Source organism: Phyllostomus hastatus, unplaced genomic scaffold (genome assembly GCF_019186645.2).
Source record: "Phyllostomus hastatus isolate PE091 unplaced genomic scaffold, TTU_PhHast_1.1 phas_scaffold_182, whole genome shotgun sequence".
Classification (NCBI taxonomy): domain Eukaryota; kingdom Metazoa; phylum Chordata; class Mammalia; order Chiroptera; family Phyllostomidae; genus Phyllostomus; species Phyllostomus hastatus.
The window spans coordinates 30,616,049-30,629,594 of NW_025334013.1; the positions used below are offsets into that span (position 1 = coordinate 30,616,049).

At 37.1% G+C, this 13,546-nt stretch overlaps 1 protein-coding gene across 3 annotated transcripts in view; it reads right to left on the minus strand.

Moving 5' to 3' along the window:
• ZSWIM5 (zinc finger SWIM-type containing 5) overlaps window positions 1-13,546 on the minus strand; it is a 121,650-nt gene that overhangs the window by 52,830 nt on the left and 55,274 nt on the right. For all 3 annotated transcript variants that reach the window (XM_045859950.1, XM_045859949.1, XM_045859948.1), the window contains exon 2: window positions 11,932-12,288. In XM_045859950.1, coding sequence (XP_045715906.1) covers window positions 11,932-12,235 — 304 coding nt within the window. In that variant the 5' untranslated portion in view covers window positions 12,236-12,288. The remainder of the gene's footprint in view (window positions 1-11,931; window positions 12,289-13,546) is intronic.

Here is a 13,546-nt window from a genome sequence, read left to right on the forward strand (position 1 = left end):
CGTGATGAGTGCCAAAACTGACAAGTACTGAACTGTTCATGAACTGCTGTGAGACTGACACCTTGACTTCTGTTTCATCGTGAGAGAGGGGCACTAAGGGGCAAATGCTGAGTGCTGAAACATTTTTTTCTCATCAGAATGCAACAAGTACAGGGTTTGACAAGTTCTGAAGCCAACAAGTACTGAGGTATGACTGTATGTACTTAGGCACGGTGAAAGATTAGCAACAGTAACTAATAATAGAACATTTATAACAATATACTGTAATAAGTTATGTTACTATACTGTACTCACCTTTTCACTTAAAGGAAGCACTTACAGCTTGTCTTTGGTGTATCCGAATTGCCAGCACTTACTGGCAATCACTGGCAATGCCAGTAGCATCACTACTATTATGCTTTGGGCCATTACTAAGTAAAATAAGGGCTACTTGAATGAAAGCACTATGATACCAGTGCAGCTGTGATAACCAACATAGCTCCTAAGTGGCTAATGGGTGGGTAGTGCACACTGTGTGGATATGCTAGACAAAGGAATGATTCATGTACTGGGTGGGACAAAGCCGCATGGAGTGAGACTTCACACTACTCAGAATGGTATGCAATTTAAAACTTATAAATTGTTTATTTCCGGAATTTTCAATTTAATATGAGGGGGGACCCCCCCAAAATGGAATTTATTTATTTAAAAATTGTGTGTTTATTCTCACATATTTAAACTTCAAGTCCCTTTCAAAGTACTCTCCATTTGATGTGATACACCTATTGAGATGTTTTTTTCCACTGCTCAAAACAGTTTCTCAATTCATTGTTTGTTTTTTTTTAAGATTTTATTTATTTATTTTTAGAGAGGAAAGGGAGGGAGAAAGAGAGAGAGAGAAACATCAATGTGCGGTTGCTGGGGGCTGTGGCCTGCAACCCAGGCATGTGCCCTGACTGGGAATCGAACCTGCGGCACTTTGGTTCGCAGCCCATGCTCAATTCACTGAGCTACGCCAGGCAGTCAACTCATTGATTTTGATGCCTTTCAGTGCTTCTGCCATTTGTTGTTCACTTCTTCCATATCAGCAAAACATTTCCCTTTGAAGACTTTTTTCATCCAGGGAAATAAGAAAAGTCACTCAGACTCAGACTGGGTGAATAGGGAGGGTGGGGCATCAGGGTCATGCCATTTTTTGGTCAGAAACTGCTGAACAGTGCAGTGTGGACAGGTGCACTTGTAAGTCACACATCATGAAATGGGCAAATGCATTGAAAGAGTCTACAAAAAAATTCACTGAAGCTGAATACAGCCTCTTACAATGCCAACTGGTACACTTATACAGAAGGGTTCTCAGAACACTCACCTACTGGGGGAAGCCTGCACTACAAGGGGCCCGCCCCCTAAAAGATAATTCTGGTATTTGTTGGGTCCCCCTGTATTTCAGACTATGGTTGACCATGGGTAACTAAAACCATAGAAAATGAAACTGCCGATATGGGAGGATCATATCTATTATATGCTACTTTTTTTCAAATGTATTATTCCAACCACTGTTGTGATCATATCATTTCCCTGCTCAAAAGTCTTCAGTGATGATTCAGATTCTTAATAAATTAAGTCCAAATTCCTTAGTTTTGCATTCAAAGCCCTTCACAGACAGACCCTATCTTTCATTTCTAGCCCTGTCTTCCCTGTATGTTATGCTTCAGCCAGAAAGTTAGTGTTCCCAGGAGTCAACAACATTTCCTCATGACTTTAATGATGCTTTTCCCTTTACTTCCCTTCCTGTCCTCCCAGCTTGTTCTTTGGCCAAAAACAACACTTCTCATTGTCAGTATTGCCTCGGCTCCAGAGTCAGGGCCACAATAAGAAATGCAAACCATAAAATAAGTACACAGAGAGGCTAATGCTGCCAAAGTTCATGTACTGCTTAGTTTACTTGGCAGGAGGGACTCTTTTTTTATCCCCTTACTGAATTAGCCATATACCTTATTGCCACCTGTTAAAGTATGTCCACCTTATGCTCACATACATATAAAGGCAATAACACTCTTCTGAACACTTTATTATCACTTCTCTTAAAGACCTGTTGTATTTTGTTTTATACTGAAATTTTCATTTTTCATTTAGTCCTAACTAAACTGAAGTTTTTAAGCGTAGGGGCTCATATCTGTACCTCACAGTGCCTGGCACTGAGTTAATATTTATAGAATGAACAAATATATGTCTGATTTATCATCTATATTTAAGCTCTAGGTGGGCAAATAATATATCCTACACTTCTTTTCTACCCTGACAGTGGCAAAGCAAAACAAACATACTCTTCCTTATCCTTAAATATTTGTTAATAACCATTTATATAGGGTGCTTCCTGCAGGATGGAGTCTAAGCACTTTTTGGACACATTGTCAAAAGGATGTATACTCCTTAAGGGCAAAATCTACTTTGTTTGCTGGTATATTTGCAACGTGTAGAATAGTGCTCTGCAAATAGTAGGTACTCAGTGAGTATCTACTGAATGGATCCAGTGAACTCTTGTAACAACTCTATGAGACAGTACTACTAATCTAATTTTAAAATGAAAAAAAAAATCTCTAAAGCTTGTAAAGATAAGTAAAATAACACATGGAAAGTATAAGAGTCAGGATTTACATGTTGGTCTTTCTCCAAAGTTTATGTTCTTTACTACAAGGCTATTTTGGCCTCTTGACTCATATTGCTGTGATCCACTAGCTGTTTTCAGGCCCTTGAAGGGAGCCGGGTGGTGTGTCTGAAAACAGCCAAATCATTTTTTCGCCTATGCTGCTACATAGGATACAGGCATACCTCACTCTGTTATACTTCACTTTATTGTGCTTCACAGATACTGTTGTTTTTACAAATTGGAGGTTTGTGGCAACCCTGCACCAAGCAAGTCTATCAGAGCCATTTTTCCAACAGGCTCAAAAAGATGGTTAGCACTTTTCACACCAAAAAAGTATTTTTTAAATTAAGTTATGTACATTTTTAAAAGACATAATGCTAGCCATGGTCAGGTGGCTCAGTTGATTGGAACATCACCCTGTGCACCAAAAGGCTGCAGGTCTGATTCCTGGTCAGGGCACATACCTTGGTTGTGGCTTCAATCACCAGCTAGAGTGGGTACGGGAGGTAACCAATCAATGTTTCTCTCTTACATTGATGTTTTTCCCTCTCCCTCCCTTCCTCCATCTCTAAAATCAATAAACATACCTTTGGGTGAGGATTAAAAAAAAGACGTAATGCTATTATTGCACACTTAAGAGATTACAGTGTAGTGTAAACATAATCACGTGACTTGCTTCATTTGATATTCAGTTTACTTTGGTGGTCTGAAACGAAATCTGTGATATCTCTGAGGTATGCTTGCATAGGATTGGTCAGATTAATGCAGTTTTCTCACTTGTAAGTGATTCTTAAATGTTAATATATAGAATAACCACTTGGGGTTTGTGTTAAAAAAGATGACAGTCTCACCTTTAATGATTCTATAGTAGCTCTATAGAGACAGAACTGAGATAAAATGTGATACACTAAGTATAAACCAGAAACTAGGCCTCTGAGTACCTTGTTGCCAAGAATGAGGATGAGGAAAGAACAGCAATGGTGCTCCAAAAGCAAGTGACAGAGATGGTTTAAAGACCAATTCTGACCTTTGGGTGGTTCAATTAGGGTATGAAAAAGTAGGAGCAGGACCCAGTCTCCAGGGGAGCTGACTCTAATCAACTGGCTGGAAGTGTGCAGTGACATCCTTTCTAAGGATCTGAAATGGTATAGAGAAAATTGGAGAATCTTTTGGGCCCAGGTGGTGGTAGTGGCAGCAACTGTGGAAGAAATAAAGCAAAATTTATAAATACCCTACTGTGCAGACTATAGAAAACTGCTGGGATAGGACAAGGATAAGGCAAAGAAATCTTGAGAGTTACTAAGAATAAAATTTCACCTGAAACCTCAAAAGGGTTTATTTGTTAGGGAAAAAGGTAGGTAAACTGTGTAACTGTTTGCTGGTGTACAATGAGCCCAGGAGATGAGAATCAATTGCCAAAATGGGTGTTGCAGCAAGAAAGGAAGTCAGTCAATATTTGAAGCACCCAGGTAGTAAATTACTATAAGGAGCAGGGTATAACTGAAGAAATCAGTCACCTGGGAAAGCATGAATTGGCAAGGAGGATTTTCTAAGACATTTTTATTTATTCAATCAATATTTATTGAGAGCCTACTATGTGCTGGGGCCTGTGACAAATGCTGAATATATAATGCTAAACAAAGCAGATATAGCCCCTTGTCCTTGTGGAACTAATATACTAGTTTGGGGAAAGGGATGTTAAGCGAACATACACACACACACACACACACACACACACAATGTACTTATATTGTAAGAAAGAAAGACAGGTCAACAAGTCTTCCTTGAGAAGGTGACATTTGAGCAGACATCTGAGAAATGAATACAACTTACCTAGCAGAGAATGGAACAAAAACTGTGTGTATTTTTTGTTCAAAAAAGCATGAAGTCATAAATTACTGTGATAATTAAGTACCTCTATAACTGGGGGAAGAGGATAGGAAGAGTATTCCAAGGAGAGGGAATATCATGTGAAAATGCAGGCAAAAGCCAGATCATGCAAGGTTTTGTAGGCCATGTGAAATCTGGATTTTATCCTAAGTGCAACAGGAGACCACTGAAGGATTTTAAACAGAAGTGATACTGACAAAATCTGTAGTTGTACAAAAATTACTTTGGATGGCTGTGTCAGAATGGGATAGATGGGAGCAACAATGGATATGGAAAGATCAGTTAGTAGGCTACGGTAACAATCTAGGTGGGAAATTATAGTAGTTTGATTTAGGGTGATAGCAGAATTACCCTAAACATAGAGAGAAGTGAAAAATGATGAAACAACTTAGCAGGTAAAGTTAACAGGCCTTGCAATGGAATGCACATGTATTATAAGAAACAGGTGTTAGGGACTATTAGGGTTCTTATCATGATCTAGTAGCTAGATGGTGGTGCTAATTATTAAGCAAGTTTGGAGTAGAAGATAAATTCACATTTGGGTATGCTGATCTTGGGATGTCTCTGTGATATGGAACAGTTAGTTGAATATAGAGTATAAAGCTCAAAAGATCTGGGCTGGAGAAATAAATCTGTGAGTCATGGTACACAGATGACATTTCAAGTCATGGATATAGCAAAGATAGGCTATAGAGCTCATGTAGAATAAGAAGAAAAAAAGCCTAAGATTAATCTATAAGAAATATCAACATTAAAGCAGATAGTACAGCAGGGTACAGCATGGAGGAATGAATAAAAAAGAGTGCAGATAATTATGACTAGATAAACTAAGCCTGGTGTTCACAATAAGCCTCTCTAGCTGTCCTTCTCTAACTCCAGCACAAAATTTTTCTGTAAAACTTTAGAGAAAAGATGAAAGTGTCCCTATATATATGCTCACTGGTTAGAACATGTCAGTATTTTCATAAAGAGATGAGTGTGAAACTCAGTAGTGGTAAAGTGGACCCAGCTGATGTAATTGACACTTTAACATTGTAGTGTGCAATTTTCCATAGGAAGATAAATTAAAAAGGATGTCTTTTCTAAAAAAAAAAACATCATGTGAGTTGAGGCTTCAAGTTAGCATGATGCTGTAACAATGAGACCTGTCTTGATGGGACTTCATGTCTATGGAACCAATCTTCTTTCATTCTTAAAACATCCTTTTTATAAATTAAAAAATAATACTTGCTTATTGTAGAAAATATACTAAAGCATAAAGAAAATAAAAATCTACTCATAATTCTACCAGCCATAGATTACCATCATTAATATGGTATATTCTTTTTTAAAGTATATTTTCTTGATTATGTTACAGGTATTCCAATTTTTTTCCCTTCGCCACCCTCTGCCCTGTACCTACCTTCCCTCCAGCAATACCACCACCTTAGTTCATGTCCATGGGTTGTGCATATAAGTTCTCAGGCTTCCCCCTTTCCCATACTATTCTTAACACCCCCCTATTTTATTCCTATCAACTGTGCTTCCTGATCCCTGCACCACTACACCCTTTCTCCCCCTTCCCCCTCCCAGCTGATAAGCCTCCAAATGATCCCCATGCTTATAATTTTGCTCCTGTTCTGGTTATTTGCTTAGTTTGTTTTAATTTTTATTCTTTTATTATTTTTTAAGATTTTATTTATTTATTTTTAGAGAGGGGAAGGGAGGAAGAAAGAGAGGAAGAGAAACATCAGTGTATGGTTGCCTCTCACATGCTGCCTACCAGGGACCTGGCCCACAACCCCCATCCTCTCATTCGCAGGCTAGCCCTCAATCCACTGAGCCACACCAGCCTGGGCTGTCTTTATTTTGTAGATTCAGCTGTTCATTGTTGTTACTTTGTTGTCATTTTACTGTTCATAGTTTTGATCTTCTATTTCTTAAATAAGTTCTTTTACATTTCATATAATAATGGCTTGGGGGTGATGAATTCCTTTAGCTTTACCTTGTCTGGAAAGCACTTTATCTGCTCTTCCATTCTAAATGATAGCTCTGCTGGATAGAGTAATCTCGGTTGTAGGTCCTTGCTTTTCATCACTTTGAATACTTCTTGCCGGCCCCTTCTTGCCTGCAAGGTTTCTTTTGAGAAATCAGCTGACAGTCTTATGGGAACTCCTTTTTAGGTAACTCTCTGCTTTTTTCTGGCAGCTTGTGAAATTCTCTCTTTATCTTTAACCCTAGGCATTTTAATTATGATGTGTCTTGGTGTGGTTCTCTTTGGATCAAACTTGATTGGGACTCTCTGTGCTTCCTAGACTTGCACATGTGTTTCCTTCACCAAATTAGAGAAGTTTTCTTTCATTATTTTTTTCAAATAGATTTCCAATTCCTTGCTTTTCCTCTTCTCCTTCTGGTACCCCTATGAGGCAAATGTTGGACCTCTTCAAGTTGTTCCAGAGGCTGCTTATACTATCCCTTTATATTTTTATTTTTTTTCTTCTTGTTCTGATTAGTTGTTTTTTGCTTCCTGATGTTCCAAATCATTGATATGATTCTCAGCTTCATCCACTCTACTGTTGTTTCCTTGTAAATTGTTTTTTTTATTTCAAATAGTGAATCCTTCATTTCTGACTGGGTCTTCTTTATGCTGCTGAGGTCCTCACTAAGTCCCTTGAGCATCCTTATAACCAGTATTTTGAACTCTATATCTGATAGATTGCTTATCTTCATTTTGTTTATCTCTTTTTCTTGAGTTTTGATCTTTTCTTTCATTTGGGCCATCTTTCTCTGTCTCCTCATTTTGGCATTCTCCTCAGTATTCTCACCAATACTTGATACTGATTTAGCCATTCTGGTAGATATGTACTGGTATCTCATTGTGGTTTTAATTTGCATTTCCCCAATTACTAATTGGTTAAAGCACTTTTTAATATGACCATTAGGCATTTGGATATCCTTTTTGTCAAGAGCACTTTTGTGTTTCTTGTTCATTTTACTATTTGTAGGCATTTTTTATATATTCAGAATACAAACTTCTTGTCAGTTATCCATGCTACAAATATTTTCTCCCACTACTTGATTGCCTTTTCAGACTATCTATCCATCAATCTACCTACTATTTATTTATTAAAATTTTTCAATTGGAATTGACATACAATATTATATGTTTCAATTATACAACACAGTGATTAGACATTTATATAACGTATGAATTTTTTACCCCATAACTCTAGTTACCTTCTGACACCATACATATATTGCAATATTATTGACTATGTTCCCTCTGCTATACTTTACATGCTTTTAAAACTGGCAGTTTGTACATCTTATCCCTTCTCCTTTTTCACCCGTCCCCTCAACTCCCTCCCATCTGGCAACCATCAAAATGTTTTCTGTATCAGTTTGTTTCTGTTTTGTTTGTTCTTTTATTTACTTTTTTAATTCCACATATAAGTGAAATCACATGGCATTTGTCTTTCTCAGTATGACTTCTTTCACATAGCATAATACTCTCTAAGTATATACATGTTTTTGCAAATGGCAAGATTTCATTCTTTTTATGGCTGAGTAATAGTCCACTGTATAAGTAATACCTCTTCTTTATCCAGTCATCTATTGATGGACCTTTATGTTGCTCCCATATCTTGGCTATTGTAAATAATGCTGCAATAAACATAGGGGTGTATATGTCTTTTCAAATTAGTGTTTTAGGTTTCTTTGTATAAATACTCTGAAATGGAATTGCTGGGTCATATGGTAGTTTTATTTTTAATTTTTTGAGAAACTGCTATATTTTTTTCTTAGTGGTTAAACCAAGTTATCCTCACCAACACTTGTTCTTTGTTGATTTATTGATGATGGCCATCCTGACTGGTATAAGGTGATATCTCACTAGGGTTTTAATTTGCATTTCCCTGATGATTAGTGATGTTGAGCAGTTTTTCACATGTCTATTGGCTATATGTATGTACTGTTTGGAGAAATGTCTATTCAGGTTCTTTGCCCATTTTTCAATTGGATTATTTAATTGTTTTTTTTCTTTTTTTGATTTTAAGTTATAAGCTCCTTTTTAGTCTCTTAATGGTGCCTTTTGACAAAGAGGAGTTTAAATTTTTAATGTAATCCAATTTATCTTTTCCTATTTTTTTCCTTCCTCAAGGACATGAGAGTCATTTTCTCATTATCTCCTCAAAGTTTATTGTTTTATTTTTCACATTTATATCTGCAATCCATCTGCAACTGATCTTTCTGTATGGTATGATGTAGTAATCAAGTATTTTTTTTCATTAAGTGGTATAGAAAATAGTCTTTTTCCTATACCATTGAGAAGATTCTTCTTTCCCTCTACTGGGTATTTGGTGGGATCCTTTCACTGTGGAAACTCAATGGTTTTGTTCTAGAAAATCTTTTGCAATTATTTCACTGATACATTTCTTACCTCTGTTTTCTATTTCTGGAATCCCTATTATTCAAACATTGTAGTTCCAGGACTTGTTCCTTAATTTTTGACATCTTTTTTTCCTTCTATTTTTCATATCTGTCTTTTTGCTGTATTCTCTATAGGAAATTTCCTTACATTTCCCCCCATCATTTAGTTTTATAATTTTTTGCCATTATATTTATTAGTTCTTTCTGTTTTGTATTTTGTTTTTATAGTATCTAGTTTTTATTTCATGATTGCAATATCTTCTTTTATTCTTATGATGACAATATTAATACTTTTTCAAAGGTGTCTTTTCTTTGCATGGCCTCTACTCCAAATTACTTTTCTATGTTTGTAAGTGCTGGTCTGTTGACTTGATCATTCACTTCTAGAAACTCAATTCTATAGTGACTTTAATAATAACTTGCTAGCTTTTTCTCATTTCTCATTCTATTTTGCTAATTCCTCCTTCGGTTCGTGTTTCATCACCTATACATGCATGGCTGTATTCATGAAATAAACCCTTATTATTTTGCAGGTACCATGCTTGGAGACTCAAAAATTAGTAAAACATGGTTCCTGACTTGACTCCTCAAGTTATCTTCCCTTTATCTTGATGTCCAATTTCTCCTCATAGATAAGCAGCAACTGAAGACCTGGCCAGCATGTTTACAGCAGAGAATCTCAGGGTAGGCAGTTACCAGAGCAAACTGAATCACCAATCCAGAGAGGACAAGGCAAAGTCTAGCTATAACCACATACAGGGCCTAATAAAAGAAAAGTTTTCAGGGAAGTTAGGAGCATAGCATTCCTGAGATTTAAGGCACATAATTAGCAGTTTTAGCAATTTTACCCCTGCCCCTCCCCACCTTTTTTTTAATATCCCTGCTTTTTAAGTCTGTTTTGGTGAGGAGTAGGGTTTGGTAGAGAAGAGAAGGAAGATGTTCTAAGTGTTTAAAGATTCAGCAGGGAACAGAAACATGACTTCAAACATCATTTCTATGGTAGTAACTCCAAAAATTTAATTTTTCTGAGTTCCAAATCCATATACCCAACAGTCTACCAGAAATTTTTACCTAAATATTCTACAAACACCTCAAAGTTAAACTGAATTCACCCTTCTAGATTCGTTCCTTCTCTAATGTTCCGTAAGTGAATGGAAACATTATCATTAAATCTATGAGTGCCATCCTAGCAAGACATTCTGGAACTCAGTTTTCTCTTATCTTCCTTTTCTTTACTCCCCACTCCTCCCACACACCTGGACATTGTATCCAGTCCATGTTACCTCTAAGATATCCCCGCCCTACTTTCAATATCATTGTCTTCATAGCACTGGTTATTACAAATAGAATAGAAAGGACTTGCAGAAAACTATGGAACCTGGGGGACAAAGCTAATGTAAGTGTGGGATAAACACAGGTAGTAGCTCCTGGGGAAGGCTGAGAATCACATCTCAAGTTCAATGTGATCACTTCAACCCAATTTCAGACAAATAATAAGATACTGAGATGGGAGGTGTAATGAGGGGTGGATAAAGGTTGCTTCAGCATAGCGGTAAAGAAAAAAGAGGGTTGTACTGGTGACAGCAGTGGTGAAAAAAACAGATACAATGCAGGTCCTGAACCAAGGCTGTCTGTGTAAAAAAAGGCAAGACAGGTTGGACATAGAAAAAAAAGTCTGAGAAAGAGCTAGTGGGAATGTGGCATGAATGCAGGCTATAGCCCAGTTGTTAGGGTACACAGCTGTACTTCTCTCCAGGGAAGGGGCAGAACTCAGGTCCCTAAGAACTCAGAAAAGTAGAACAGCCTCCCTGTGTGGGATACGAAGAGATAGAGAGGGCTACTGTTTAACAGTGTCACTCAAATAGAAGGATCTCAGTTATTGTGTAACACACTATAACTTAAGAGTTTTATAAAGCAACAGAAGATTATTTCTGCTAGTTAGCAAGAGTTCCTGGAAGCCTGACTGCCTGACTATTCTCTAAGGAGTAGTGAGGCTGTGTGTAGAACTTAACTCTATTGGACAAATAGGACAGGGAGGCCCTTTGGCAAATGGACTACAGTATTACACAGGCTCCCTACCTGGCCTAATTGCCTCTTTTCACATTAATACCATAGTTATCTTCTAAAAATAGAAAGGTTGTATAAACAAGTCTAAAAACTTGAGTTCTGAAGTCAGGTAAGTGTGGGTTATAAATAATGTCCTTATTTATAAAATGGTGATGGTTGTATCACATACCTAACTGGGTAGTTTTGAAAACTAAATGAATTAACATATTAAACAATCACTTGCATGATGCCTGGAATATAGGACATAACAAACAAAATGAAAAATTGGCTCTACAGCTTCTTCTTCTCAATATCCTTTAATGGCTTCCAGGTTTTCTAAGTCTCTACAACCTGGCCTCACTATAAAAGCAAGCATTTGTTTCAGACTTGGCTGTCTTTTCTACTAGATTATAAGCTACTTGAAAGCAGGAACCATGTCTGTTTTATGCCCTCATCAATCGGCACTATTGCTTGCATATAGTAGGTACTCAGTATATACTTAATGAATGAATGCATGCACATACTATCTTTCTTCATCCATGCACTCCCCCCGTTATATAACTCATACACACAATCCTAACAGATGCTCTTTAGAATAACCCTGATGGTGTGCAGGATCCTGAAATGTTAAGGGAATTCTCATATCCATCCATTTCACTGAATGACAAAAATTTTTATGCTTTCTCTCACTCTTACAAATGCCAGGTTCCGGGGTCACAGATTGCGTGGACAAATAAAACCCATAAACTAGATCTATACCTCTAAATTTCTCTGTCCTTTTTTGCCAAACCTTTCTGAGGTAGACAAGTGAACTGCTTTAAGACAGTAAGAGTTTAAATACACAGTTTGGATAGAATGAGCTGATTAAGGCTAAATGATTATAACTGCAAAACATCCCAACCTCTAAACTTGTAATAAAATAACAAAGTAGATTTTTAGCAACAAAAATATTGTATAATTACCGTTCACTTGGTTGATTTCTGAGTTGGAGGATAGAATTTCATCTGCCAGTTTCTGTGCCGTAGGAAGAACTTCAGTGTGGTGTGCTGTGATTAAATACTGAATAAACTTTTGTAGCTGGTCCCTATTCATCTGGAAAAGGGTTTCTGAGATAGGAAGACGCAATTTGACTTGGTCTGGTTTACGGATCCTGTAGAGTGACAGTGCTACCACATGAGCACAATAGAATATGTCCCTGTTGCCACAGCCACATGTCACTGAAGTGATTTTGCAGCGGTCAAAACTGATTGCAACTTTGTAAGTCATTGCTGGTTCCGAAGTAGTGGCAGGCTCAGTTACTGTGCCACTGAGATGGAAGCCTAAGGAAACAAAGAAAGTATGTTTAGAGATTCTGTAGTAAGAAACTTGAAGATTTTCATTTTGCATTTCAGTTAATCAATTCAGATACTATTTGCTGAGTATCTCCTATATATATGGTAGGTTCTGCCAAAGATAGGTCAATGCAATTTAGGAACACACAATCTTGAAAGAGTCTTTTCCCTGGAGTCCTCCTGAACTAATAAGAAAACTTTGGTTTTACATATGTTCATTTTTCTGGGGAGGCAGTTCATAGTTTTCATCACAAGTCTCAAAAAAGTTAATAAGGAAATCCAAATAAGTTAAAAACCTCTGTAGTAAATTTTAAGCTCTAGGTGGTGGGCAAAGAGAAGTCTACAAATAACATCAGTACAATCTAGAGTAAGGTGAATGCTGTAAGTAAAAAAGAAACCAAGAGAATGCCACATGGAGAGACAGGAAGAATAACAAGGAAGATAAAGACATTTCTTCCTCCAAACATACAAGTCTAAAGTGGTGACCATGTTGAATACCTAAAAAGAAAAGAAACCTCATAAGACATGGAAAGCACAGTATGGTATGGTAAGAATATGCAGTGTTACACCTATACTCACTAGCACACAGCACCAATAATTTGCAATTACGTTTGTTGTCAACTTTTCACCTAATAGTTTTAGTAGTCACTGAGAATCATTTGCCTTCATCTAGCATTTCATTAGGGTGACTTTGTTTTTTGTTTTTTTAAGATTTTATTATTTATTTTTAGAGAGGGAAGGGAGGGAGATAGAGAGAGAGAAACATCAATGTGCGGTTGCTGGGGGTCATGGCCTGCAACCCAGGCATGTGCCCTGACTGGGAATAGAACCTGTGACACTTTGGTTCGCAGCCCGAGCTCAATCCACTGAGCTATGCCAGCCAGGGCCATGACTTTGTTTTTTACTTAAATTTTGACTCTCACCTACTCTGACTCTTGATACCCTCATCTGTAAAATAAGTAAAAAATATGTAAAGTGGTCAGCTCACTGCCTAGAACATAGTGGGTGCTTGATTTTAAAAAGTAAAAAAAAAAAGCCCCACAAAAATTGCTTAGAACTTATGGGAAAAACAACTGCTTTATAGTAAAAAATCTCCTGTATATCATCTTTGTAATGATCTTTTATTCATATTTTCCTTAAATACTAAGAGAGACTTCTGGTCAAGATGGAGGTGTAGGTAAACACAGCTTTCCCCCTTGCATAACCATATCAATATTACAACTAAACTATAGAACAAGCATCACTG